Below are 26,706 nucleotides of genomic sequence, written 5' to 3'. Positions count from 1 at the left end.
GCAGAGATAGATAATTCTTTAGTGGAGCTCAACTCCATTGCCACCCAGTTAGGGCACTCGGGTTGGCCGTGGAAGAAAGACCAGAAGGTAGCACAACATATATTAGCTGCCCAATAATATAAGCGAAAGTTAGGTAAAGCCATACCCTCTTTTTTAGATTTTTGGAGGTGGATTTTATTAATTCTAGAGCGCTTATTCTGCTACAGATATGACAAAATAATAGAGTCTAAGGAATCAAAAAAAGATTTAGGAATAAAAATTGGGATAGATTGAAATAAGTATAAAAATTTGGGGAGAACATACATTTTAACAACATTAATACGACCTACCAAAGACATAGATAGAGGTGACCATTGTACCAGACTCTGTTTTATAGCATATGAAAGATTGACAAAGTTTTCATGAAAGAGATCTTTAAACTTCCTTGTGACTGCAATTCCAAGATTAGTAGATTGATTATGGACTATTTTAAAAGGGAGATCACGAAATATTAGTTGTGCTTCTTTATTAATTGGGAAAAGTTCACTCTTATGTAAATTGAGTTTATAGCCAGAGATCTGGCTAAACTGGTCAAGAAGTGAAAACATTAGAAGTAAGGATGTAGACGGATTTGAGAGAAAGAGTAATAAGTCATCAGCATAGAGAGAAACTTTATGCTCAACACCCCCTCTCCAAATCCCGGTCAATTCAGGACAGTTTCGAAATGCTATCGCCAGAGGTTCTATAGCCAAATCAAAGAGAAAGGGACTTAAGGGGCATCCCTGACGGGTGCCACGTTTGAGATTAAATACTTGGGATTTCTGAAAATTAGTTAAAACAGAAGCAGTAGGGCACAGGTACAGCAATTGGATCCAAGAGATGAAACTTTGGCCGAGGTCAAAATTTTCTAAGACTGCAAAAAGGTAGTTCCACTCTATACGATCAAATGCTTTCTCCGCATCGAGGGAAATAACACATTCAGGAGTCCCAGTTGGAGCTGAGTATAAGATATTAAATAGATGCCGAATGTTAAAAAAAAGGAGACGGTTTTTAATAAAGCCTGTTTGGTCATCAGAGATAATGGAGGGAATAACGGTTTCTAATCTATGAGCCAACACTTTAGCTAAGATCTTTACATCAACATTGAGCAGAGAGATCGGCCTGTACGAGGAACACTCTGTTGGGTCTTTGCCCTTTTTTAAAAGAATAATAATAGATGCCTCATTGAAAGAGGGTGGCAATTTGCCGTAATTAAACGAGTCAGATAATACTGAAAGTAACTGAGGAGAAAGAAGTGAAGAGAATGATTTATAAAATTCTACAGGGAACCTATCAGGTCCAGGAGATTTCCCTGAGGACAGTGCAGAAATTGCAAAAGATATTTCTTCTAATGATATAGGCGCATTGAGTTTGGCTTTGAAATCAGGTGAAAGTGAGGGGATATTCAGATTCTGTAAAAATTGATCAACAGAGATACTGTCATTTAGAGATTCAGAGGAATAAAGCAGAGAATAAAAATTTTTAAATGCGTCATTAATTTCTAAATGATCCGATGTAAAGTCTCCATTCTCCTTCCGGATCTTTGTAATATGTTGTTTGGCTTTGGAACGCCTCAGCTGATTGGCTAGGAATTTACCAGACTTATCCCATGAATGTAAAAGCGACTCTTGCTTTCGAGAAGTTGGCGTTCGACAGGTTGAGTGGACAGAAGGTTAAATTTAGTTTGGAGTTCAACGTGCTTCTTGTATAATTCAGGGTTCTTAGTTTGGGCACATATTTGATCCAAATCTTTAATCTGGTTAATGAGGTCTGATCGATCTGCACGGGATCTTCTGTTGAGATTTGCTGTGTAGGAGAATATCTGAGGGGTCAAATAAGCTTTCATGGCATCCCAGACAATCTGGGATGGCACTTCAGGGGATGTATTAGTGTTAAAATAAAAGGTTATCTGATCCTTAATAAATTTTACAAAATCATCATCCGATAATAAAGTTGAATCAAACCGCCAGTGTTTATTCCTCTGAGGGAGACCAGGAAAGTTCAGAGAGAGGGTAATTGGGGCATGGTCAGAAATCAGTATACTCTGATAGTCACAAGAGTGGGCAAATGGGATAAGTTGGTTATCGAGTAAGAAATAGTCAATTCTAGTGAAGATATGGTGAACATGTGAGAAAAAAGAATAATCTCTCTCCGTAGGATGGAGAGATTATCTCCATATATCAGAGATATCAGGATGGAGAGATTATCTCCATATATCAGAGATACCAAAATTGGAGAGAAACGATTGGATAGCTAAGGCAGATTTAGAAGGTGATCTGGTAACAGAGGATGATCGATCCAGTTTAGGATCCAACCAGCAGTTGAAGTCACCACCCAATATAAGAGAGTATGAGTTTAAGTCTGGTAGTGAGGAAAAAAACCGTTCAAAAAAGTTAACATCATCAAAGTTGGGGGCATACAGGTTTGCTAGTGCAACTTTGGTGTTATATAGTTTACCAGAAACAATAATAAAATGGCCATTTGTATCAGATATTTTATTATGGAGTTCAAAAGGAATATTTGAGTTAATAAGAATGGAGACTCCCCTAGCTTTAGCGGCAAAGGATGAATGAAAATGCTGACCCGCCCACTTTGACAGAAGCCGGCAGTTATCAAAACAACGAATATGAGTTTCTTGAAGGAAAGCAATGTCAGCTTTGAGTTTGATATGTGAGAATACCTTCCTCCTTTTAACAGGGTGATTCAATCCCTTTACATTCCAGCTCACGAATTTAAGTGCACTAGCCATTATCAATTACTAATGCATATAAAAAGTCAAGCAGTACAATAGCAGTCTGGGAGCAGAGACGTAAACATAGATTCGTAAAATCAAAACATATACATGTCCTGAGCAATAAAGAGAAACAATAAATACAGTGAGTGATGTTGGAACTGGAAAACCCACCCCATCCACACAACCCAAAACTAGACGGCTACCAAAACAAGTAGCTAGCTCTACCAAAAAAATTAACCCAAATACAACTTCCAGATCTGTGTCATTAACAACAGTTCCGTATAAATACTATAGCAAATAGTAACTAGTTTATGCACTAGAAAACATAACTACAGATTAGAACACCTGCAGAAGTATGAAACTTAATACAGAGAAAATCGGAAGAAAACCAAAACTAACCTACCTGCGAAAAATTATAGAAGAATAAAGTAAGAGAAAGGGAAAAAAAAGTTTTAAAAAAAGGAGAGGAAGGGGAAAATTATAAATTCAAGATGAGTATTTATCAACCATTTACAGAGAGGAGAGAAAAAAATTCAGAGATTAGAAAAAAGGGGTGAAGAAAATAAATAAATAAATAAATAAATTTTTTTTGAAAAAGGAAAAATAAATCAGCAATTAAACTGTGAACCAACAAACAGGGAGGCCTTCACTAAAGACTTCGAACCTCCAAAACAAGTTAGAGTCAGTTGTAGAACTCTGTAGATAAAATTATACAAGAATAAAAGTAGATTACACACACACCAAATCCCGGGAGAGATTGTCAACAGCCCTTAAGAGTTTCAATGAATAATGTCTGAGTGATTCAAGTAAAGTCTGAGTCCAGAAAAAGTAATTTTACTACGAGGAGTACTTATCCACCATTTTAGGAGGTCCGATCAGATTCCGAAGATGACTGGATAGCCGGAAGACTTGCCACAAATGCTTCAGCTTCCTTCACTGATTTGAACCACTTGTATTTTCCAGTATTAAGCTTGATTCGTAGATCGGCAGGAGTACGAAGAGAGGGTTTGAAGTCATGTTCAAAAAGCACTTTCATTGCACCTTTAAACTCAGCGCGCATCTTTAAGGTCTGGGGTGCAAAATCTTCCACAAAGCGAATGGTTATATCCTGGAAAGTAAAAGACCCCCTGCGACGTGCCTCTACAATCAGACTGTGTTTTACCTGGTATTGATGGAAGCACATGATTACTGGTCGCGGACGGGAGCCCAGAATTCCGGGGGGAACGTAGACTCTGTGTGCCCGTTCAAGCTCAGGCGGGTTCGGAAACAAATCTTTCCCGAATATCTCACAGAGAAACTTGGCGAAAAACTTCACGGTTGGTCCATGTTCGGTCGCCTCTGGCAATCCAAGAATTCTAAGATTGCAGCTTCTGCTGCGATTTTCGAGATCCACCATTTTGGAAAGGAGTTTGTTACATTTTTCCTCTAAGCTGGAACAGAGAGTCTCCAAGTATCGAACACGACTTTCTAAATCTTCAGAAGTCGAATTGATGCGAGATAGGTGTTCGGCATGCTTGTCCACTTTATCGTTGATCCGATCCAGTTTGTCTTCCAACTGTTTGAAAGCGGTTTTAAATTCCTTTAAAATTTCGTCTTGGAGCTTTCCGAGCGCAGCCAGGGTCTCGTCTGAGAGAGCCGTAGCTTCCTTTCTCCCGGATTTAGAACTCTTGCTAGACATTGTAAGTTAGATATGTTCATAGGCAATTAAGAGATACCGAAAAAATTCCTAACTAAGGTTTAAAAAATGGAGACATTTAGTGCAAAGATAGCGACAGTAACGGAACAAAAATTCAGAGCAGCTAAACAATCGCCATCTTACCGGAAGTCCGAAAATCACACTTAATGAAAAGCTGAGTACAGTTTCTATAATTAAGCATGATATTTATTCTTGGTTAAGCCCACAAATGTTATTTAAACAGTTGAGAAGATTAATGTTTCTCTCCCTTCTGCATTCCCTTTAATTAAATGCCTAAACAAGATTATCAAAGAGTGAAACTTGGATATCTGACTAATAGATCTCTTTCAACTGTGAGATGTTTGTGTTCATTTAGCTGGTGTGTTTTTTAAGACAGTGTAATCTTTTTCATACAAAAGTCTTTGTAGAAATAAAACTCTGAAACTAGGTTGCATATACAAGCAGGGGATCTTAAAATGTAATTACATTTCATTAGGCTCTGTCTGCTGATTTTTTTCCCCACTTTTTTTTTCTGGTTGGTGCAAGTAATATTTGAAACAAATAGGAAGTTATGGATATTATTTAACTGTTGAACTCCATTTCATTGGCAAATTTGGGCTCTGCTATCCAGTTTCTCTTCTGAGTAGAGACAATGGAAAAATGCATATATAACATTGTTAAAATATTTAGGAATTCTTCAAACATTGCTCTGATTATTATGCGGGTACACTGCATAAACTTCTGAGCCACATAAGTTTAGGACTTCTTGCCATCGATCTTCAATTCACCAACCCTCCACTCTTATACCTTCCAACAAAGCAGTATGGTTGCATTCCCTTTACATGCTCCTTCCGCAGATCTCAAAATACACAGTTGCGACATGATATACCTGAAAGTTATTTACGTTGTATTTCGGTCCTTCTGCGGAAGGAATTCCCACATTATTGTCATAAGTATACAACACAGAAGCAGGGGGCTCTTCAGCCCAACTCATCCATGCTAATGAAAGATGTCTTTCTGAGTTAGTTCCATTTGCCTTCTTTTAGTCTATATCCCTCTAAACCTGTCCAGATGTCTTTTGAAATTTGTAATTATACCCTCTGGTCTACCACTTCCCCTGACAGCTTTTTCTACAGAGGATCCCATGACCCTGTACAGAAAATGCTGCCCCTCAAGTCCCTATTAATTGATAGGGAATTCTAGACTTTAGACACGGCAACAAGGAAGGAGTGATAAAATATTTTCATGTCAGAGTATTGTGATTTGAAGAGAAGCCTACATATGATACATTTCAGTTCACTTGGTACCTTTGTCCCATTTAAGGTAAAGATTACAAGTTTGGTGGTGGTATTGGAACAATGTGGCAAGTAGCTTTAGTACCAAAAAATGTTAAGTGCTGCATCTTTCTGCTGTATTGTAGCTACACATTTACGGTAACTAACATGTCCTTGCATAATATTTATATTTTCATCCTTTGATTTTGAACCTGCCTGGCTGTTTCCTGGTTGACTGGGTTACAGTAGAACTGTCAATCATCAAATAAAAAAATTACTTTCTCACGAAGCTGGCTAAAAGGAATTGGGAAGTACTTTCAAAGGAAAGCTTCTTTGTTCTTTCACTAGGCTCTTTTTTTTCCTTTCCCTCTAATCCACCTATGGTTTATTAATAATCTTGGAAATTTGACTTGCATCAATACTATAATATTGTTTCAATTTCACTGGTGTTACCTGTAGGGCGATATATCAGGATATTAGAGATGACTGTATTTCTTTTTTATTGTGTATTAGGTGAGGAAAGAAGCTGTAAACCAAAAGTATTAATCTTTAACATGTCAGTTATGAAACATTGTGCACATTTTGCACCCAAGGATACTGAATTAAATATTGTGCACAACTTCCAAAGTAAACATATAGCTACTCAACATTAGCACTATAGCACCTGTACTAGAGCTAATACACATTTCTTTTTTGGTTACAAGATTAATTTTTACTTGCATCATTAAAATATTGAGCAGATATGAAAATGAAAGCTTGCTGTTCAGTTAAGGCTCTAAAGGTCTAATAAATTTCATTAATAGATTTGAGTTGCATGTGAGCTCTACAACTTAATTCATTTGATTATTACTTTACTCTTTTATAACATGTTCAAGAATTGCTAGCTGTTTCAGCTACAAATAAAAATGCTCCATTTTATATAAGGAATACTGGGAAAAACTGTCGACAACTACCTGCGGCCAGCTAAGTGATATTAGAAATTACTTGTGCTTTCAAACTTGATCACTTAACTTATTTAAACCAAAATTTTATCCCACCAGTTAGCATGACAACTCACTTGTTCTACAGAGATAAAACTTTTGTTTCCTCCTGTACATCAACAGTATTTGATTATTGTTTCTACCCACTACTGCAGCTTTTGAATTATTGTGAAAACATAGGCAGGTTTGAGCATCCTTGGCTTGCTGTTCTTTCCTGTCCCTTTTCTGCAAGTGCAATCTTCTTAAGATAGGGTTCTTGACTTAGTGGACATGTTTACTTCAGTGCTTTGTGCCACAAAGGGTCTGTCAGCCTTTGATACAGAATGATATGCTGTTTTTATTTTTCTATTTGTATTGTAACAAATGTACAGATTTGGAAACAAATGTTGCTATATGTCAACTTTGTCTTTTAAAGCTGATAGCACTTGTGACAGTGGGCAAGGATCAACACTTTATTCTGACTCCCAAAGCAGCCAGCAGAGTGTAGTTTACTCATCTGTTCATGAGCCAGTGCCCCCTGCTGTACAGCAGATCTACAGTCCACCTCAGAGTGAAATTCAAGGACCTTCCATGAACTCGCAGTCACTAGCACACTACCAGCATGCTTCTACGGTATGTTTTTAAATTTTCTGAAGTGTTACTTTAGTTTTTGCTTTTGAGAACATGTCTGCACTATATAAGCATTCTCCTTTCCATTTGCTGAGAGATAATATAAAGTGACATTTCTGAAACATTAACACAACTGAATTTTTTGAAAAAACATATCTGTGATTTCATTGACTTATCTGACTTGAAGTAGAGATGCCTAAAATAATAGGAGCTGTTATGCACAAATATCATCAAAGGTGGCTAGTGTTTAGAGGTACTAACCTACTGTTTAACATCTGTTCAGAATAGTTCAAGTATGAGAACCTATTGTGGGTAAATTTTAAGATTGGGTAAGGAAGGATATTTTGAATAATTGTGATAATTTTGCAGTGAATTTGGGCTAGAAAGTGTGGAATGAAAACTGGAAGGAATATTCCAAAAACAGAGCTCTGCAAACCTTAAGCAATTGCATAATGGTTATATTAGTTGCAAATATCCTGGTTAGGTTTAAGTCCCAGAAATCCATTCTTTTGATTGTAATTTCCTTTTGTATTTGTAAAATACTAAGTTATATGATTATCTTTCTATTTTACTGTTGAAGCTAAGATGAAATTATAAGCTGAATTTTTTAAAGTATTACCTGTATTGTATGGACCCTATATTTTTCTATGCATAGTTCTACAGTATATTGGAAACAATATCACAAGTGGCTGAAGTGTTGAAACTTGATCAAACCCTTAGGAATGCTTCTGTTAAAACCCTTTCCTGTTCAGAAATGCCAACAAACACAAGGGTGTGTTAGGAGTAGTGACCAAAAGAGAGATTTACAGATGCCTGATATATGTACAACCCTTGCTTGTGCGCAAGGGTTTTGGAGACTGTGATGGATTTGCCAGCTGCTATGGAGCATTTTCTTGGAAAAGAATTCTACCATATTCTGGGGAGGATCTGTAATAAGCACAATTGCAGACACAGAAGCTACTATTGAGTCTTCCCCACTATTTAATGGATATAAAAGGCAAAAATGCTGAACCATTGTTTCAGGCAGGGCAAGTGACTTACCTTGCACTGTCAATTATACTATCCACAGAACATTAAAAGATTGGAATGTGGATAAGCCTCCTCTTAATATTACTCTGTTTATGTGTCATCCCACTATTCTGTGTCTATCATACAAAAATTATTTTTGTGTGAAAATATCTCTGAAATGCCACAAAATTAAATCATCATGTGGTGAGATTGTCTATGTGTAAAACAGTGAAAGTAATATTAGTGACCCTTTCCTTCTATTAAACAATGTTATCAAATATTTTTCCTATTAACTGGCAATTTTTAGAATTACACTATTTCACTATTAAGAATGTACTCTAGGTAATTGTTCCAAATACACAACTACTGGTTCTCGATAGCAATAACTCAGCTTAGGCAGAATGTAAGTACCTGCGACATGGTTGTCAGTAACAAAAAGCATAGAGACCATATTGCTTGGTATCTGAATTGCTTTAATTTTGTATCTAATTCATATGTTTATATTTCGAGATGTACTCCTTGTGTTGGTGAATTTAAAGGGTGGATCTTCTGAGTTAAAAGTAGAACATAGATTTAATAAAATATTTTCTTAATTCCTTGATGAGCAGCTTTAATAAAGTTATGTTTTATTAGCATGGTTAGAGTGTGGCGACCCACTTTCTGTGCAGGCGAACCAGCTCACAAATAGCCCGCGTGCGGGGAGAGACTTTGGTAATGCACCTCTGATGTCATTTCCGCCTGGAGAGGTTAAAAGCCAGCGCTGCGAAGTTTGAATAAACTAGTCTTGAAACGACTTACCGATTGCCTGTCGTTGTTTCTAGCTCTGTATGTAGTACATCGCTACAAGAGCATGGCCTTATTGGTAGGAAGGAGCGTGTAGGAGTAAAAGGATCTGGTTGGCTGCCAATGACTAGTGGTGTTCCGCAGGGATTGGTGTTAGGACCGTTTCTTTTTATGCTGTATAACAATGATTTAGATGATGGAATAGATGGCTTTGTTGCCAAGTTTGCAGATGATATGAATATTGGTGGAGAGTAGGTAGTATTGAAGAAATGGGAAGGCTGCAGAAGGACTTAGACTGATTAGGAGAATAGGCAAGGAAGTGGCAAATGAAATATAATGTTGGTAAATACAGGATCATGCACCTTGGTAGAAATAAATGTACAGACTATTTTCTAAGTGCGGAGAAAATCCAAAAATCTGCAATGCAAAGGGACTTGGGAGTCCTTGTGCAGAACACTCTAAATGTTAACTTGTAGGTTGAATTGGTGGTAAGGAAGGTAAATGCAATGTTAGCATTCATTTCAAGAGGTCTAGAACACAAGGGCAGGGATGTGATGCTGCGGCTTTATAAGGCACTGGTGAGACCTCACCTTGAGTATTGTGAACAGTTTTGGGCTCCTTATCTAAGAGTATACTGGCATTGGAAATGGTTCACAGGAGGTTCACAAGGATGATTCCAGGAATGAAAGGGTTATCATAGGAGGCACGTTTGATGGCTCTGGGCCTGTACTCGCTGGAATTTAGAAGGATGAGGAATGGGATCTCATTGAAACCTTTCGAACATTGAAAGGCCTAGACAGGAGTAGATGAGGAAAGGATGTTTCCCAAAGTGGGGAGTCTAGGACAGGAGGGCACAGCCTCAGGATAGGGGGCATCTATTTAAAACAGATGTGGAGAAATTTCTTTAGACGGAGGGTGGTGAATTTGTGGGATTTGTTACCACAGACAGCTGTGGAAGCCAGGTCGATGGGTGCACTTAAGGCAGAGGTTGATGGGTTCTTGATTGGACACCGCAGCAAAAGTTACGGGGAGAAGGCCAGAGAGTGGGGCTGGGGAGGAGAGAAAAGGATCAGCCATGATTGAATGACGGAGCAGACCCAATTGGCCAAGTGGCCTAATTCTGTTCCTATGTCTTATGGTCTTAAGTTATTTAAATTTCAGAACATTGGCAATGAGAGATAGTTAATACTTAAAAAAACAATTAAGAAATTGAAGATGAAATTCATTAGCTACAGTATTGTTATTGAACTTGAGGGCTAATTTTTTTGCCTATTGGTAGTAATTTGTGTTCTATTTAATTTCATGTTGATACTTTTGCAATGTAGCACTAAAAATCGAGAGATATTAAGTGGATAAAATTCAACTTTAGAAATGCAAAAGAAAATTATCTAAGATGCATCATGGGTGATCTACTATCATTCTGTTTACATTTCATTGGCTTTATTTGATAAGTCAGAATGTAAAAATATGAGAGATAGACAAATAGCAAATGGAAATCAACTGTCCTAAAATCAAATAGTGTAAAGATTCAGTTCCCATAAAAACGTGAAATTAAAAATGTTTAATGTTTCTTTTTAAATCCCGTAGTGTTACACTTGACAGGATTGTTCATTATCAATAGGTATAAGAACATCACATGACAAATATAACAAAAAGCACTGCAGGATATTTCTCAGAAAGGAGATAGTCATTGTTTATTTTTGTTTCTGTTTATATTTAGCCCAGCTCTATGATGCATATTCCTTCTATGGTTTTGCCTCCACAATCCCACCAGCTTGGCCCTCAGCAACATTACCAGCAACCAGCAGTGCTTCCTGCAATGCACATAGCACAACCCCAGCAGGTGAGCAAGAGTGTTCTTTAGTATCAGTTTATTATCAGATTAAGGTTCATGTTACTGTTGTACAGTGTATGAACCTTTATGCTTTCCTTGCTTCACCCATATGTTCTGATTTCTCATAGTTGGACCCTTATTTCTGCACTGCAACATACCATTTTCAGGTAGATATTCCAATTGCACTATAGTTTTATTTGGTTATTCTTAATCAGATAGCAAGATCTTATAATTTTCTAAACCTAACTGGCACAATTACTGGAATTATTTGCCACTTCTAGTCCTATTTTTTTTAAATTGACCACCTTAAAATAATTTCTCAGGATCATTTATATTACCATAAAATAACAGGATAGATGATAAGGTAGCTGTGAACTTAATGTTGGTTGTTATAGTTTATATGACGTTGTAATAGAACAGATATAGACACTGATAAGTATAGAATTTGTTTGCAGATTGATGCATTTAATGTTGTGTCACAGTTTCTCATGATGTCTTCCTTTTTCTAGCCGCAGGTGCCAACAGCCCAAACCTATGTTCAGCCTGTATCTCAGCCACTGTCACAGTATCAAGTTCAACAGCATCCGATGCCAGCACTGCCATCCCAACCTGTACAAATGAGTCCTTTGCAATTTTCATCAGAACCCCTTCAGATTAACCAACCTACTCCAACTCTGGTAAATTCTTTTTTCTTAATACATACAAAAGAAACATTCAGGAGTGCATTTGGTGCAGTGCACCAGGGAAAATAACAAAGCAGCAGATAGATTAATCTGGTCTTACTCACAAATAAAAACACAAATAAGAACCCCCAAGATATTGCTGGAGATGGAGGGAGGAGAGATGGTCTAACTGAGAAATCAGAACATATGGTTATTTTTAATTCACAGGAATTAAATAGTTTTATATTTGCAGTTATAAACAATCAAATTTCAATTTTCCATTGCTTGCTAGTGAGGAAAAAATCTAAACAACACTGACAGAGGTTTTAGAACTTCAGGATTATAGAGGAACAATCTCCTGTACTTTAATGTACCTGTAATTTAAATAGTTATGTTCAACTTAATTGTAAATAAATATAAAAAATCTTGGAGAGTTAGGCAAAAAATGCATTAAATTAACACTGGTTTAACTGGGTATCAATTGATTTTTCATTGTTGTTCTAGAGTAACATTGTACAGATTAGTTTTAATATAAAGTTACATTACATATTTTGTATATCATCTGATAATGTTTGCTTTTAAAATAAGCTGTTTTGACAAAACAGTAATAATTTAAACTGCAGTTATTCTTTCGCATTATACTGTATATTTTTGGATGTCATAGTTTCTAAATGACTATCTGAATTAAGTTTAAATAAATTAACCAATCATTGTGGTGGCTCTTGACATTGCCTATGCTTCTCTTGCCATCCTTCTGTGGTATTGTATCTCTCACCTCTGGCAATATCTCCTTAACCTGATTAACTTGCCTTGTTCCAACTCCAAACCTCTTGTGCAAAATTCTTACTCTCTTTTGCCCATCCACAGGGTCACAAATAATATCCAGTGCAAATGTTTAAAAATAATCCCTCCTTGATTACTGTGAGCTAAGCCTTTAATATATTTCTTTCTGGTGTCTTCACAGCTTCGTTCTGAAACCACTGCTTAAAGTAACTACTGTTAAATGTACCTTCATCTCAATTCATAACATTGATTCTGCTCTTAATTTAACCATCTTCTTTTAATCTCTCCCTTCATATAAATTCACTAAAGCATGCTTAGGGCAATCTTCTTGACCTTGCCTTCCGGTAAAGTCTCTATCATCATCTCAATCACCATGTTGTTCTTCACACACTAAATGTTCCTTCTAATTTTTCTTACAGCTGCGTGCACCAACCATTGCTCTGAGCGGGAAATTTTTACACAACCTGAAAACTGCATGGCACTTTAAATGGATTTTTTTGTAATTTCCATACTATGAATATTTAGACTGAACATTTTTAATATTACATACTTTTAATTGTATTAATTGAAGAGTATAATGAAATACAGTAAAACAAGGAAAATCTTTCATGGTTTGTAAACTTTTTCTCATCTGTCTTTACGACAAATCTATATATATTGTCCAGATTAATTTTGTATCCGGAAGAAAGAAATGTCTTAATCGTTATTAGATCATCCAAAGGTTCCACTTCTAGTTTGTTCCTGAACTTACATTTGATTGAACTTAGAAGACTAAATCCAGTTTGTCAATCAGCATTGTCAATCCACGATGTCAACAAGAACTGACGATTTTTTCAAATACTTAATTTCTAAGCATATGATTCAACATAACAGTAAATGTCATAATTGAACCAGTCTTAACTTTTGCAGAAATGACAAATTTGAAATCACAGTATTGATGTGATATTTTTGAGGCAACACTTTTGTCATATTTCGCAATGGTAGTTAAGTATTCTTTTGTCAGTTCTGACATACACTTTTCGAAGTATAAAATTGGTTGCATTTGCAATAACAACAGGGTCAAAAGCTCATCATTCTCTTAACTTGTTGTCAGGAAATCTATAATACAACTGAATACACAGATGTTGAATAAATTGATCTGAAGATACAGTATCAACATCACAACTTACAGATGCAGGTTGATCTTTATCTTTGTCACTCTAATAAGCAGTATCGCCAAGATACTGTGACTGTAACTTGTTAATGATTACTTTTGCATGCTGTAGTGCTTCAATTGTACTCAAACAATTTTTCGTAAGGAATTTATAACTCCTGGATCATTGTAAAGGACTGTTAGTGCTACTTAATGTTGTGGATTGGTCAAAATCTTCAGGCAGTAGTTATTGATTGGATCATTACATTCATCAACTTGCTCTTTGCAATACTGGATCAAAACTTTGTAATTCCTCGTTAAAGCAGTAATTGCAAAATGTCTTGACATTTAACATCTTTATCATCTAAATGACATAATTTCAAAATTATTAACATTATGTAAAAGAATTTCTGTTGTGCAGCAACCAAGACTATGTGCACAGGAGCATTTCAGTTATTGCATGGCTGTATACCTGTGCAGCTTAGAAGGAATAGTGCACACACTTATTTTATCTTCCAAGCTGCCTGCTGTTGTATCTGTCCTTGTAAAACAGCACTCTTCCAGTTTCCTTGTTCTGCAGTTCCAAAATCATATTAATCTGAAATCTAGCTCTCAAATTATTTCAGAGTTTTGAAGCTGTAATATGTTTACTTTTGTCTTAAATGATCTTGCTTCTATTACAACTATTGTCATGCTCTTTCACTTAACCTGAAATAGTTCCTCATCTTGGCTCTTTTAGGTCAAAAGGACATGGTTAAACTGTTTACTGTTGAGCCTGACTGGCCTTGGTGTTATTAAGTTTTGCTCATGCCTGCCAAAATTGCTCACCACCCATGAATATTCAGGTTGCAAAGATGGCTCCTGGATGTTTTTGCATACTCTTAGACTCTTCTCCATCAGAAGGGAAAGTTGGATTCCTATAAAAATGAGACAAGATTAAGTTGGCACTGCTGCTTTAATCTTTCCAATAGTACATTATATCACACTTCTAAGATTTTCTACTGGCCTTCTCCGCCCCCTCCCCACTACCCTCAACTTCCTTGTGCATCTTATCCATGAGACCCACACCCTGTTCCTGCATGTTATTTTTCACCAAATCTGTTCATCACCAAATTTCCTTTTCTCTGTGTTAGCTGATATTGTAACCAGTGTTCTTGGTGTCTGAGGGTGCTTCAGATGTTTAACCAGTGCCTCCTATGGTAACAACATACCTTTGACCTTTTGCTCTTGTGAGCTATTACCTTCTGTCCCTGAATTTGCTGGTTGGTCTCAGATCCATACCCAGACTTCTCAGAACTCTTAGAATTCTCCCTTTTGGGGTTCTGCTGTGCTTCAAAGCTTTTTTAAAAAAAAATGCCACAACTAATATCCTGTGCAACTGTGTCAAAATAATCCTTCCTCAGATGCTTTGACCTAAGCTTTTAATATGTTTAATTGTTTTGTCCATAAGTCTGCTTCATTGTCCAGCTGGGTGCTACAACATCATCTCCTATTTCTCATCTGCATTCTTATTTTGATTACAAAATCCAAAGCACAGTCTCAGTTTTGATGTGTATTTCTTTGTCACTCCAGATTCCAGAATCTGCTGTCTTTCATTACTCTCTTTCCATGACATCCATCTCTATTACAGCATAAATTTCTTTTAACCCTCTACAGCCTATTATTGGACAGTTTCTCTACAATCTGGAAAGCTAATTTCCTCCATCTAAGTATTAGGTAGGCCAGATCATTTGCCCTTGGGTACTGAGACCCATTTCTTCAAATCTGCAGCTAGCATCCCCACGTCCCTTCATTCTTTCAAACTATTATGCCCTGTCCCTGCATTTGTTATAGCTGCCAAATTCTCAGCCCCCTCAACACTATTTTCCCATATTTTGATATACCCAGTCCCATTCTCCTGCATTCCCCATAGCAACTTTTTGAAGCTAAACAATCCCAAGATGCGATGCACATGCGATTATTTGGATTTCATAAATCTTATCTTGGCAATATTGTTCAATTCAGCTATTGGTTCAGCTTACCTGGTACTAAAACCCACATCTAAGTGTTTGTTATTGCTGACCTAGACTTTTCCAGTGGACTTCTGGTCAGTTGAATATGTTTTACTTTGGGAAGCTGGTGCTTGGGTTTCTACAACTTCAAACCTAGGGGGGCCCCAGTGATTTATAAATGCATTCAAGAGCTAATTGGAATAGCATTTGATAATCTGGAAACTCTACCAGTTTGACCCCAGCAGTGTGTGGTGATGTTAGATTAAGGGAGTTTTATTCTATTTTTAATAAATCTGACAGGCTTTTCTTTACAGCACATTGCATGAGATGGTGGATATTTTGAATATAATTTGTTAAATTGTGATGAATTTTAACATTACTATTTTGAGACAGCATTTGATATTAAGGTGAAATCTATTTTGTGACAGTGCATTAGTTCTGACAATTAGACCACACTGCCTATTTGTTATTGCATAACTAAAAAGTATGATTTTGGCCTTCATGCCTCCTGCTTGCATGGATTTCAGAACCTGGCAATCTGAGGGATTTGCTGATGTGGCCCTCACTTGTTCTCGTCCACTGCGTTTGCCAGCCTAACATCCACAGATGTCCTTTGTCACATATCCACATTGTTGGCCTTTGACCATAGAGTGGAGACCTAGGCTCTGGCATGACTTTGAGCTCCCCCACATCATTGTTCCTAAGACCTATCTCCCCCTTCTGTCACCAAAACCATCCCTACAAACTTCTTTAAAAAAAGACAACTAAGTCTGAGCCATGACCTTGACTGAAGTTTTTTTTTCATTATTTATGTAAGGAAGTGAATGTAAATGTTTGTTACAAGTAAATTATTCATCTGTTACAGTAAACTAAAAATTTTTACTTAAAAGACTGGTAAGCATAGTATCTCTGCAAAACACTAAGAGCAGTGCCTGTCACTTTCTTTCAATGTGACACCAAGAATATTTAGCTAGAGCAGTTTCAAATTGCAACAAAGAAATTAACATTATTATGTCAAAATAAGATTACTGAAACACATTGTGCTAGAACATTGATATGCTGTAGTGTACACAGTAATATTCTAAGAATTAGAATGTTACTTGCCATGTGATTGATGGTGAGAACTCCAGTAGTTCGTTGTTGATTCTTGCTCCTGTGCAGCATTTTTCTTTGACTGTTATGATGTTTCAGCTAATTTGAAAAAAAAGGTTTATACAATGTAGCAAATAATTGCCAATTGTATTATTGTTATTTTCTGCAAGATGCATTTAATTTTTTTTAAATTACCTTGTCTAGAATTTTCACTTGTAAGAAATATGGAATTGCCATTTCACTGCTCAGTGGTGTATGTGCTCCTACATAGCCCTTCCATAGTTGGATTTATGGAACTAATCTTTTGTGTGGGAGGCACACTTGGACATAAATTCCAGGAATTTTTTTTATTATATCCCCTGCTAATTATATAAAATCCTGTGGGCATTAACAGAGTTGCACCAATTACAGATATTAGTGATTCTGTCTTGGGGCTTGTCAGAGATTGGTGTTGGGACTATTGTTCTTCAGACTTTTCATTTGCAGATTGGACAATGTGTTGACGATCTCTCTGCACAGCTGATCATGGTGCAAGCATTTCTTAGAGCTTTACAGATTTGACAGTCTATTGTGGACAGAGTGGAAAGCATGTAATTGGCATACAGGGCTCAGAACCAAAGACAGTTGAACAAGCAAAAATATTGCAAAGTTCAAAGCACCTTTCTGGGAGGCTATTTTTCAGAATAACTACAATTGAATTTGTAGGAATTGATGTAATTTTAGTATAACTTTGTTCTATTCAGTTGTTTCATCATGAATTCTGATTAATTCCTCAGGAACAACAGGTAAAAGCTGCTAAGACATGTGAAATAAGAACCTGCATTATACAGTATGTTTCATCAACTTGGAATGTTTCCAAATTCTTCAGAGCCAATTAACTATCTTTACTGAGTGTTGTAATAGGCGAAAGTCATAGTCATTTTATGTATAGAAATGTCTTAAAGTTGCTACAAAATTCCCAGAATCTGTCTTCTAGTGATGCAGATGGAAAGATGAGTGTTCATCAGAGTATTCATTTTAAGAAGGAGAATATTAAAAGCAAGGATGTAATGCTGAGGTCAGACCTCATTTGGAATATTGTCAGCAGTTTTGGGCTGCATATCAAATAAAGAATGTTCTGGTGTTGAAGAGGGTCCAGAGGAGATTTACGAGAATAAGCATGAGATGAGAGGGCCGAGATGAGAGGGCCAACATGAGGAGCATTTGGTGGTTCTAAGCCAGTAGTTTAAAAGGATGAGGGGTGATCTCATTGCAATCTACCGAATTTGAAAGACCTGGGTAGAGCAGATATTGAGAGGATGTTTTTAGTAATAGGTGAGACTAGGATCAGAGGACACATCCTCAGAATAAATGGATATCCCTTTAGAACAGAGGTGAGGAGGAATTTCTTTAGCCAGAGGGTGGAGAAGCAGTGGAATTCAGTACCACAGATGGCAATGGATGCTAAATCATTGTGTATATTTAAAGCAGAAGTTGATAGCTTGATTGAGGGTGTCAGAGGTTGCAGGCCAAAAGCAGGCGAATGGGGTTGAGGGAAGAAAAAATGTGCCATATTCAAACTACCCTGTCTGGCACCAACAAACATTCCACAGTCAAAGTCACTTGGATCACATTTCTTCCCCATTCTAATGTTCGGCTTGAATGACAACTAAACTTTTTGACCATGTCTGCATTGAGTTACTGCCATATGATTGGCTGATTAGATGTTTTCATTAATATGCAGTGTACAGGTATACCTAATAAAGTGACTACTGGGTGTAGATTGAACAGCACAAGGACAAGGCCTTTGGCTGTAAATGTCTGTGTGAAGCATGATACCAAATTAAACTGCTCCTGTCTAGCTGCACGTGATCCATATGGCTCCATCCCTGCATATTCTTGTGTCTATCTTAACAGCCTCTCAAATTCCACTATTGTATCTGCTATTCTTATCACCCCTGAATGTGTTACAGGCATCTACTATACTGTGTTTTTAAAATACAAACATTCCCCTTAAACTTCTCCCCACTCCCCCATCTTAAAGCTATGCCTATTAATATTCAACATTTCTACCCTCAGTAAAAGATTCTGGCTGTCTGCACTATCAATGCCTCCCATAATTTCGTAAACTTCCGAAGTTTTGCCCTCAGGCTTCAGTGCTCCAGAAAAAAACAATCCAAGTTTGCCAACCCTCTCCATATAGCTAATGATCTGCAAACCAGGTAAATGCTTCTGCACTCTCTCCAAAGCTTGCACATCTTTCCTGTAATGGGGCAAATAGAACTACATGTAAATCTTCCATCTAGAAGTGTGGCCTAACCAAAGTTTTATACAACTACATCATGACTTCTTGAGTGTTGTGCTCTATGTCCCTTGCAAGGAAGGAGAGCATGTCATGTCTTTACCACTCAATCTACTTGCATTGCCACTATCAGGACGTATAGACTTGGATCCCAAAATTACTTGGTACATTGGTGCTGTTAAGAAAATAAACTTAGCTTGTCTTAATTTTTAGTCCTATGAAAATTAATCCTTCAAAAACACTTTTGCAATTGTTTGCAATTGTCAATTGCTGTACAGGTGGCCCCCATTTTTCAAACGTTCGCTTTAGAACAGCTCACTGTTACAAAGGTCCTTTTTTCGCTATCCAAAGAGGATTTTCGCTTTTACGAAAAAAGATGCCCACTTTATATGTGTGTTTACCCCGAGAAAGACTACCATGACTGTGAAGCCTTGTGCGGGCATTTGTGTGCGTGTGTGTGTACGTGCTGATTTTTTTCCTCCAAATTGATTTTCGCTCGCTGTCTTCCTGATTCTGTTAAGTGAAACTACACCTTACATACAATATTTTTACTTTATTTAGGCTGTATATTTATCATATAATTCCTACTTCTACTATATGTTCGTGTTATTTTAGGTTATTTGGTATGATTTGGTACGAAGCGGGCAGCTTCGTTTGCGGGCAGCGGAGTGAGCCGGGAGCAGAGTGTAGGGCTTGGGCTCAGAGGGCTTAGGCGGAAGAGGGCACAGTAGGCTTATCTTTTAGTTCTTGTTATTTTCAGTTATTCGGGAAGTATGAGTGTGAGGGCAGCTTGTTGTTCTTGGTGTCGGATGTGGGAGATCCTGGAGTCTCCGAGCCTCCCGGACGTCCACATCTGTGCCAGGTGCGCCGAACTGCAGCTCCTGAGGGACCGAGTTAGGGAACTGGAGCTGCAGCTCGATGACCTTCGCCTGGTCAGGGAGAGTGAGGAGGTGATAGAGAGGAGTTACAGGCAGGTGGTCACTCCGGGGCCACGGGAGGCAGATAAGTGGGTCACGGTCAGGAAGGGGAAGGGGCAGGTACTAGAGAGTACCCCAGTGGCTGTACCCCTTGACAATAAGTACTCATATTTGAGTACTGTTGGGGGGGACAGCCTACCTGGGGGAAGTGACAGTGGCCGGGCCTCCGGCACAGAGGACGGCCCTGTAGCTCAGAAGGGTAGGGATAGAAGAAAGAGGACCATAGTAATAGGGGACTCGATAGTCAGGGGTTCAGACAGGCGGTTCTGTGGAGGTGATCGGGAGTCCCGGATGGTAGTTTGCCTCCCTGGTGCCAGGGTCCGGGACGTTTCTGATCGCGTCCAAGATATCCTGAAGTGGGAGGGTGAGGAGCCAGAGGTCGTGGTACATGTAGGTACCAATGACATAGGTAGGAAAGGGGAAGAGGTCCTGAAACGAGAGTATAGGGAGTTAGGAAGGCAGTTAAGAAGAAGGACCGCAAAGGTAGTAATCTCGGGATTACTGCCTGTGCCACGCGACAGTGAGAGTAGGAATGGAATTAGGTGGAGGATGAATGCGTGGTTGAGGGATTGGAGCAGGGGGCAGGGATTCAAGTTTCTGGATCATTGGGACCTCTTCTGGGGCAGGCGTGACCTGTTCAAGAAGGACGGGTTACACTTGAATCCTGGGGGGACCAATATCCTAGCGGGGAGGTTTGCTAGGGCTACGGGGCAGACTTTAAACTAGTAAGATGGGGGGGCGGAAATCAATTTGAGGAAACTATGGGAGAGGAGGTTAGTTCACCAGTAGAGCAAGTAAGTAGACAGTGTGTGAGGGAGGAAAGGCAGGTGATGGAGAAGGGATGCGCTCAGCCCGAAGTTGTAGGGGAGAAGAAAGAAAAGGATAATAAATTTGAATGCATTGCTAGGGATGAAAAGAGAGGAGGAGGTGGAGAGTATCTTAAATGTATCTATTTTAATGCTAGGAGCATTGTAAGAAAGGTGGATGAGCTTAAAGTGTGGATTGATACCTGGAATTATGATGTTGTAGCTATTAGTGAAACATGGTTGCAGGAAGGGTGTGATTGGCAACTAAATATTCCTGGATTTAGTTGCTTCAGGTGTGATAGAGTAGGAGGAGCCAGAGGAGGAGGTGTTGCATTGCTTGTCCGAGAAAATCTTATGGCGGTGCTTTGGAAGGATAGATTACAGAGCTCCTCTAGGGAGGCTATTTGGGTGGAATTGAGGAATGGGAAAGGTGTAGTAACACTGATAGGAGTGTATTATAGGCCACCTAATGGGGAGCGTGAGTTGGAAGAGCAAATGTGTAAGGAGATAGCAGATATTTGTAGTAAACACAAGGTGGTGATTGTGGGAGATTTTAATTTTCCACACATAGATTGGGAAGCTCATTCTGTAAAAGGGCTGGATGGTTTAGAGTTTGTGAAATGTGTGCAGGATAGCTTTTTGCAACAATACATAGAAGTACTGACTAGAGATGGGGCAGTGTTGGATCTCCTGTTAGGGAATGCGATAGGTCAGCTGACAGATGTATGTGTTGGGGAGCACTTCGGGTCCAGTGATCACAATAGCATTAGCTTCAATATAATTATGGAGAAGGACAGGACTGGACCTAGAGTTGAGATTTTTGATTGGAGAAAGGCTAACTTTGAGGAGATGCACAGAGATTTAGAGAGAGTGGATTGGGTCAAGTTGTTTTATGGGAAGGATGTAATAGAGAAATGGAGGTCATTTAAGGGTGAAATTATGAGGGTACAGAATCTTTATGTTCCTGTTAGGTTGGAAGGAAAGGTTAAAGGTTTGAAAGCGCCATGGTTTTCAAGGGATATTAGAAACTTGGTTCGAAAAAGGAGGGATGTCTACAATAGATATAGGCAGCATGGAGTAAAGGAATTGCTCGAGGAATATAAAGAATGTAAAAGGAAACTTAAGAAAGAGATTAGAAAAGCTAAAAGAAGTTACGAGTTTGGTTTGGCAAATAAGGTGGAAGTAAATCTGAAAGGCTTCTACAGTTATATTAAAAGCAAGAGGACAGTGAGGGATAAAATTGGTCCCTTAGAGAATCAGGGTGGTCAGCTATGTGTGGAGCCGAGGGAGATGGAAGAGATTTTGAACGATTTCTTCTCTTCGGTATTCACTAAGGAGAAGGATATTGAATGGTGTAAGGTGTGGGAAACAAGTAAGGAAGTTATGGAACCTATGACAATTAAAGAGGTGGAAGTACTGGCGCTTTTAAGAAATTTAAAAGTGGATAAATCTCTGGGTCCTGACCGGATATTCCCCAGGACCTTGAGGGAAGTTTGTGTAGAGATAGCAGGAGCTCTGACAGAGATCTTTCAGATGTCATTAGAAACGGGGATTGTGCCGGAGGATTGGCGTATTGCTCATGTGGTTCCATTGTTTAAAAAGGGTTCTAGAAGTAAGCCTGGCAATTATAGACCTGTCAGTTTGACATCAGTGGTGGGTAAATTAATGGAAAGTATTCTTAGAGATAGTATTTATAATTATCTGGATAGACAGGATCTGATTAGGAGTAGCCAGCATGGATTTGTGCGTGGAAGGTCATGTTTGACAAACCTTATTGAATTTTTTGAAGTAGTTACGAGGAATGTTGACGAGGGTAAGGCAGTGGATGTAGTCTATATGGACTTCAGCAAGGCCTTTGACAAAGTTCCACATGGAAGGTTAGTTAAGAAGGTTCAGTCGTTAGGTATTAATGCTGGAGTAATAAAATGGATTCAACAGTGGCTAGATGGGAGATGCCAGAGAGTAGTGGTGGATAATTGTTTATCGGGATGGAGGCCGGTGACTAGCGGGGTGCCTCAGGGATCTGTTTTGGGCCCAATGTTGTTTGTAATATACATAAATGATCTGGATGATGGGGTGGTAAATTGGATTAGTAAGTATGCTGATGATACTAAGGTAGGAGGTGTTGTGGATAATGAGGTGGGTTTTCAAAGCTTGCAGGGAGATTTATGCCGGTTAGAAGAATGGGCTGAACGTTGGCAGATGGAGTTTAATGCTGAGAAGTGTGAGGTTCTACATTTTGGCAGGAATAATCCAAATAGAACATACAGGGTAAATGGTAGGGCATTGAGGAATGCAGTGGAACAGAGAGATCTAGGAATAACAGTGCATAGTTCCCTGAAGGTGGAGTCTCATGTAGATAGGGTGGTGAAGAAGGCTTTTGGAACGCTGGCCTTTATAAATCAGAGCATTGAGTACAGAAGTTGGGATGTAATGTTAAAATTGTACAAGGCATTGGTAAGGCCAAATTTGGAATATTGTGTACAGTTCTGCTCACCGAATTATAGGAAAGATATCAATAAATTAGAGAGAGTGCAGAGACGATTTACTAGGATGTTACCTGGGTTTCAGCACTTAAGTTACAGAGAAAGGTTGAACAAGTTAGGTCTCTATTCATTGGAGCGTAGAAGGTTGAGGGGGGATTTGATCGAGGTATTTAAAATGTTGAGAGGGATAGATAGAGTTGATGTGAATAGGCTGTTTCCATTGAGAGTAGGGGAGATTCAAACGAGAGGACATGATTTGAGAGTTAGGGGGCAAAAGTTTAAGGGAAACACGAGGGGGTATTTCTTTACTCAGAGAGTGATAGCTGTGTGGAATGAGCTTCCTGTAGAAGTAGTAGAGGCCAGTTCAGTTGTGTCATTTAAGGTAAAATTGGATAGGTATATGGACAGGAAAGGAGTGGAGGGTTATGGGCTGAGTGCGGGTAGGTGGGACTAGGTGAGATTAAGAGTTCGGCACGGACTAGGAGAGCCGGAATGGCCTGTTTCCGTGCTGTGATTGTTATATGGTTATATGATTTGGTAGGTTAATTTTTGGGTCTGTGAATGCTCAAAATTTTTTCCCTTATAAATTAATGGTAATTGCTTCTTCGTTTTACAACATTTTGGCTTATGAACAGTTTCATAGGAACGCTCTACCTTCGGATAGCGGGGGAGACCTGTACATTGCTGGAATTAAGTATAGATTTTCTAATCTTGTAGTGTCAGTTGTGTTGTCAAGTTATGTAACCAATATGTTTAGTATATTTTGGTTGAAATCTGAAAGAAGCTATGCAAATAAATACATGGAAATACAATTAATTAGAACCTAATTATCTTTCTATCTGAGCAGTGACAATGTTTCATGCATGTCTTACAACAAAAATAACTTGGTGCATACAGAGCAAACACGAAGAAATCTGCAGATGCTGGAAATTCAAACAACACACACAAAATGCTGGTGGAACACAGCAGGCCAGGCAGCATCTATAAGTAGAAGCACTGTCAACATTTTGGGCCGAGACCCTTCGTCAGGACTAGTCAGGACAGTGCTTCTCCTTATAGATGCTGCTTGGCATGCTGTGTTCCACCAGCATTTTGTGTGTGTTGGTGCATACAGGTATTTGTTTCCTTGAAACATCAAATAATTGCTCTACTTCATATTACTCAAGTAACAAATAGCTAAGTCAAACATGTTTAAGAGGTTGATCCCAATCTTTTTTTATTTGACCTTGGTCTATTTGCTGTTGGTGCTACTATCATCGACCTCTTTATCCAGGGAAGAAATGGGAAAAATATGCTTAGGTTTTCAATGCAGATAGCCAACTATATTAGCATTGATGTGACTTTGCTGTAGCAGGGTATTTTGTTCGGTTGAGTATCTTTCTACTGTTGAGCTTCAAATGAATAGTATCCATCTAAACAAAGGGTTAGAAATTTAACAAAAAGTGCTTTGAGGCAGTAGTCTTGGGATTGAATAGAATTATTTAATCTTTACCAATTAGGGTAAATCCAGCTAGAGTTCAACTGTGCACATTCATACATTTTGCACTTTATTGATATTTGGTTATTTTTTCATTCTTTGAGGTGGCAGGGAAATTTGCTATTAAGTTCTTAATATAGAATGGGTACTGCTGAAAATTTTCATGCATGATTATCTTTAATAAAATCAATGTAAATCTTTATAAAAATGTCTAATAATCTGAAGTGTGTGTTATGTGATAAATTGGTAAGTTCATTTTAATGTATTAGAAAATATTTTTTCTAAATTTTGAATTCTCTAACAGACTCACTAAAACAATCTATGAAATAGATTCCTGAGTCCTGGCCTGAAACATCGACAGCGCTTCTCCCTATAGATGCTGCCTGGCCTGCTGTGTTCCACCAGCATTTTGTGTGTGTTGTTGTTTGAATTTCCAGCATTTGCAGATTTCCTCGTGTTTGCTTATGAAATAGATTACTTACAATTAATTGCTGCTTTTGATGTATATTGACTATTTAACAAATCAAGTTTATTTGTAAATAGTAATTTCACAAACTTCATTTTACTATTCATTTAATTAGATTTCTACCTCCAGATGCATCAATACCAGTATAAATATCAGTTATATTAGTAAAGTCTTTAGTTATCCACAACCATACGTATTCTAGTGGAAACTGATTATTCCTGCAAACACAACAAATGCAAGTGCAATTGATTGATCTCCCACATTTCAGTGCAACAGAAAATACCAATGCAAGGACAGTTATTAAACCAGCAAAGTGAAGGTTTCTATTGTCATGCACAGATTTTTACTGATTTTTGAAAGCATACATTACTTATTTCAAATTAGTTTCTTCAATAATAAAAAAAAGTATGTAGAACCACAGTTTATAATTCTGGCTGATGAAATTAAACCAATGGAAATACATGTTGTATTATATTCCATATAGTACCAGTCACTATTCAAACGTTGCAAAATCATGTATCCTTGATGAACTATGTTTGCATGTTATTCAGTTTCTTCTCAGCCATCCAGCATCCATAGAGAATTAGTGGCTGCTAGTTGCATGAGAATTGCTCAAGGCATACATTGTGTATTGCACATTGGTGTTCCCTTACAGAGACCTTTAAATGAATTACCAAACTATATTTTATCTGTTGTATTTTGATCTGAAACATCACTGTCCTTCCCTTCCCCACTACAAATGCTGCTTGACTTGCAGAGTTCTTGCTGTAGATTGTCTGTTGCTCCAGCATCTACATTTTCTTATATCTCTGTTTTATTACTGTGAGTGAACAAAAACTCTAAGCTTTGCCATTTGCAATATTCATAAACTGAAGAACCAATATTGGATTTTATTTCTTGAGAATGTTTTGATTTTCACTCTTTTCCACTTCTTTACAAATTTCTGTTTTCTGTTACAAAGTTAGAGAAGCATTTTCAATTTCTGACATAGGTAGATGGGAGAAATTGTACAGATTATGTAACACTATTGGAGCCTTCCATTTGTAAACACAAAGCATTGCTGTGTTGTAGCTGATAATAGATGGCATTTGAAGAAAATCACGTCATAATCTTGCATGCCAACATTCGTTTACTTTTTTTTTCTGGGAAAAGTTTATGAAATTGTTTAATATTTTGAAGGCTTTGCTGATTGTATGATAATTTGAAATGCATAGGTAAAGATCAGCGTTATTTGTCAAATATAGATTGAAACATCGAAACATTGTGAGGGGTTGTTGTGTCAAATCAGACCAGCAGCGACTGTGCTGGGGCAGCCCAGGAAGAGTCACCATGCGTCCGACACCATGCCCACAACTCAGTTGCATTAATTCTAACCGTATGACCTTGTAATGTGGGAGCAAGTTGGAGCACTCTCTGGAGGTCCCTGCTCTTATGGACAGCAGTGGGAATTGAACTATGATTGGTGAAAACTGATTGTGTTAACCACTATGCTACCATCTGGTCCACATTACAGATAAATGAGTTTGTTGTGCTAAATCTTGTAGAGCTATTAAGGATCCAAAGTAATTATATTGGAATATTTCAGATATTGAAAGGCCACGAACTGTTATATTTAAAACACTTGTATTTCTATGAACA

At 38.0% G+C, this 26,706-nt stretch overlaps 1 protein-coding gene across 5 annotated transcripts in view; it reads left to right on the top strand.

The window, feature by feature from the left end:
* The window catches only part of wnk2 (WNK lysine deficient protein kinase 2), a 191,645-nt gene that overhangs the window by 86,686 nt on the left and 78,253 nt on the right, over positions 1-26,706 (top strand). For all 5 annotated transcript variants that reach the window (XM_073072185.1, XM_073072187.1, XM_073072186.1 and 2 more), the window contains exons 8-11: positions 7,097-7,293; positions 10,802-10,924; positions 11,044-11,082; positions 11,425-11,592. In XM_073072185.1, coding sequence (XP_072928286.1) covers positions 7,097-7,293; positions 10,802-10,924; positions 11,044-11,082; positions 11,425-11,592 — 527 coding nt within the window. The remainder of the gene's footprint in view (positions 1-7,096; positions 7,294-10,801; positions 10,925-11,043; positions 11,083-11,424; positions 11,593-26,706) is intronic.

Source organism: Hemitrygon akajei, chromosome 19, assembly GCF_048418815.1.
Source record: "Hemitrygon akajei chromosome 19, sHemAka1.3, whole genome shotgun sequence".
Taxonomy (NCBI): domain Eukaryota; kingdom Metazoa; phylum Chordata; class Chondrichthyes; order Myliobatiformes; family Dasyatidae; genus Hemitrygon; species Hemitrygon akajei.
This window is presented reverse-complemented; position numbering and strand designations above follow the sequence as displayed.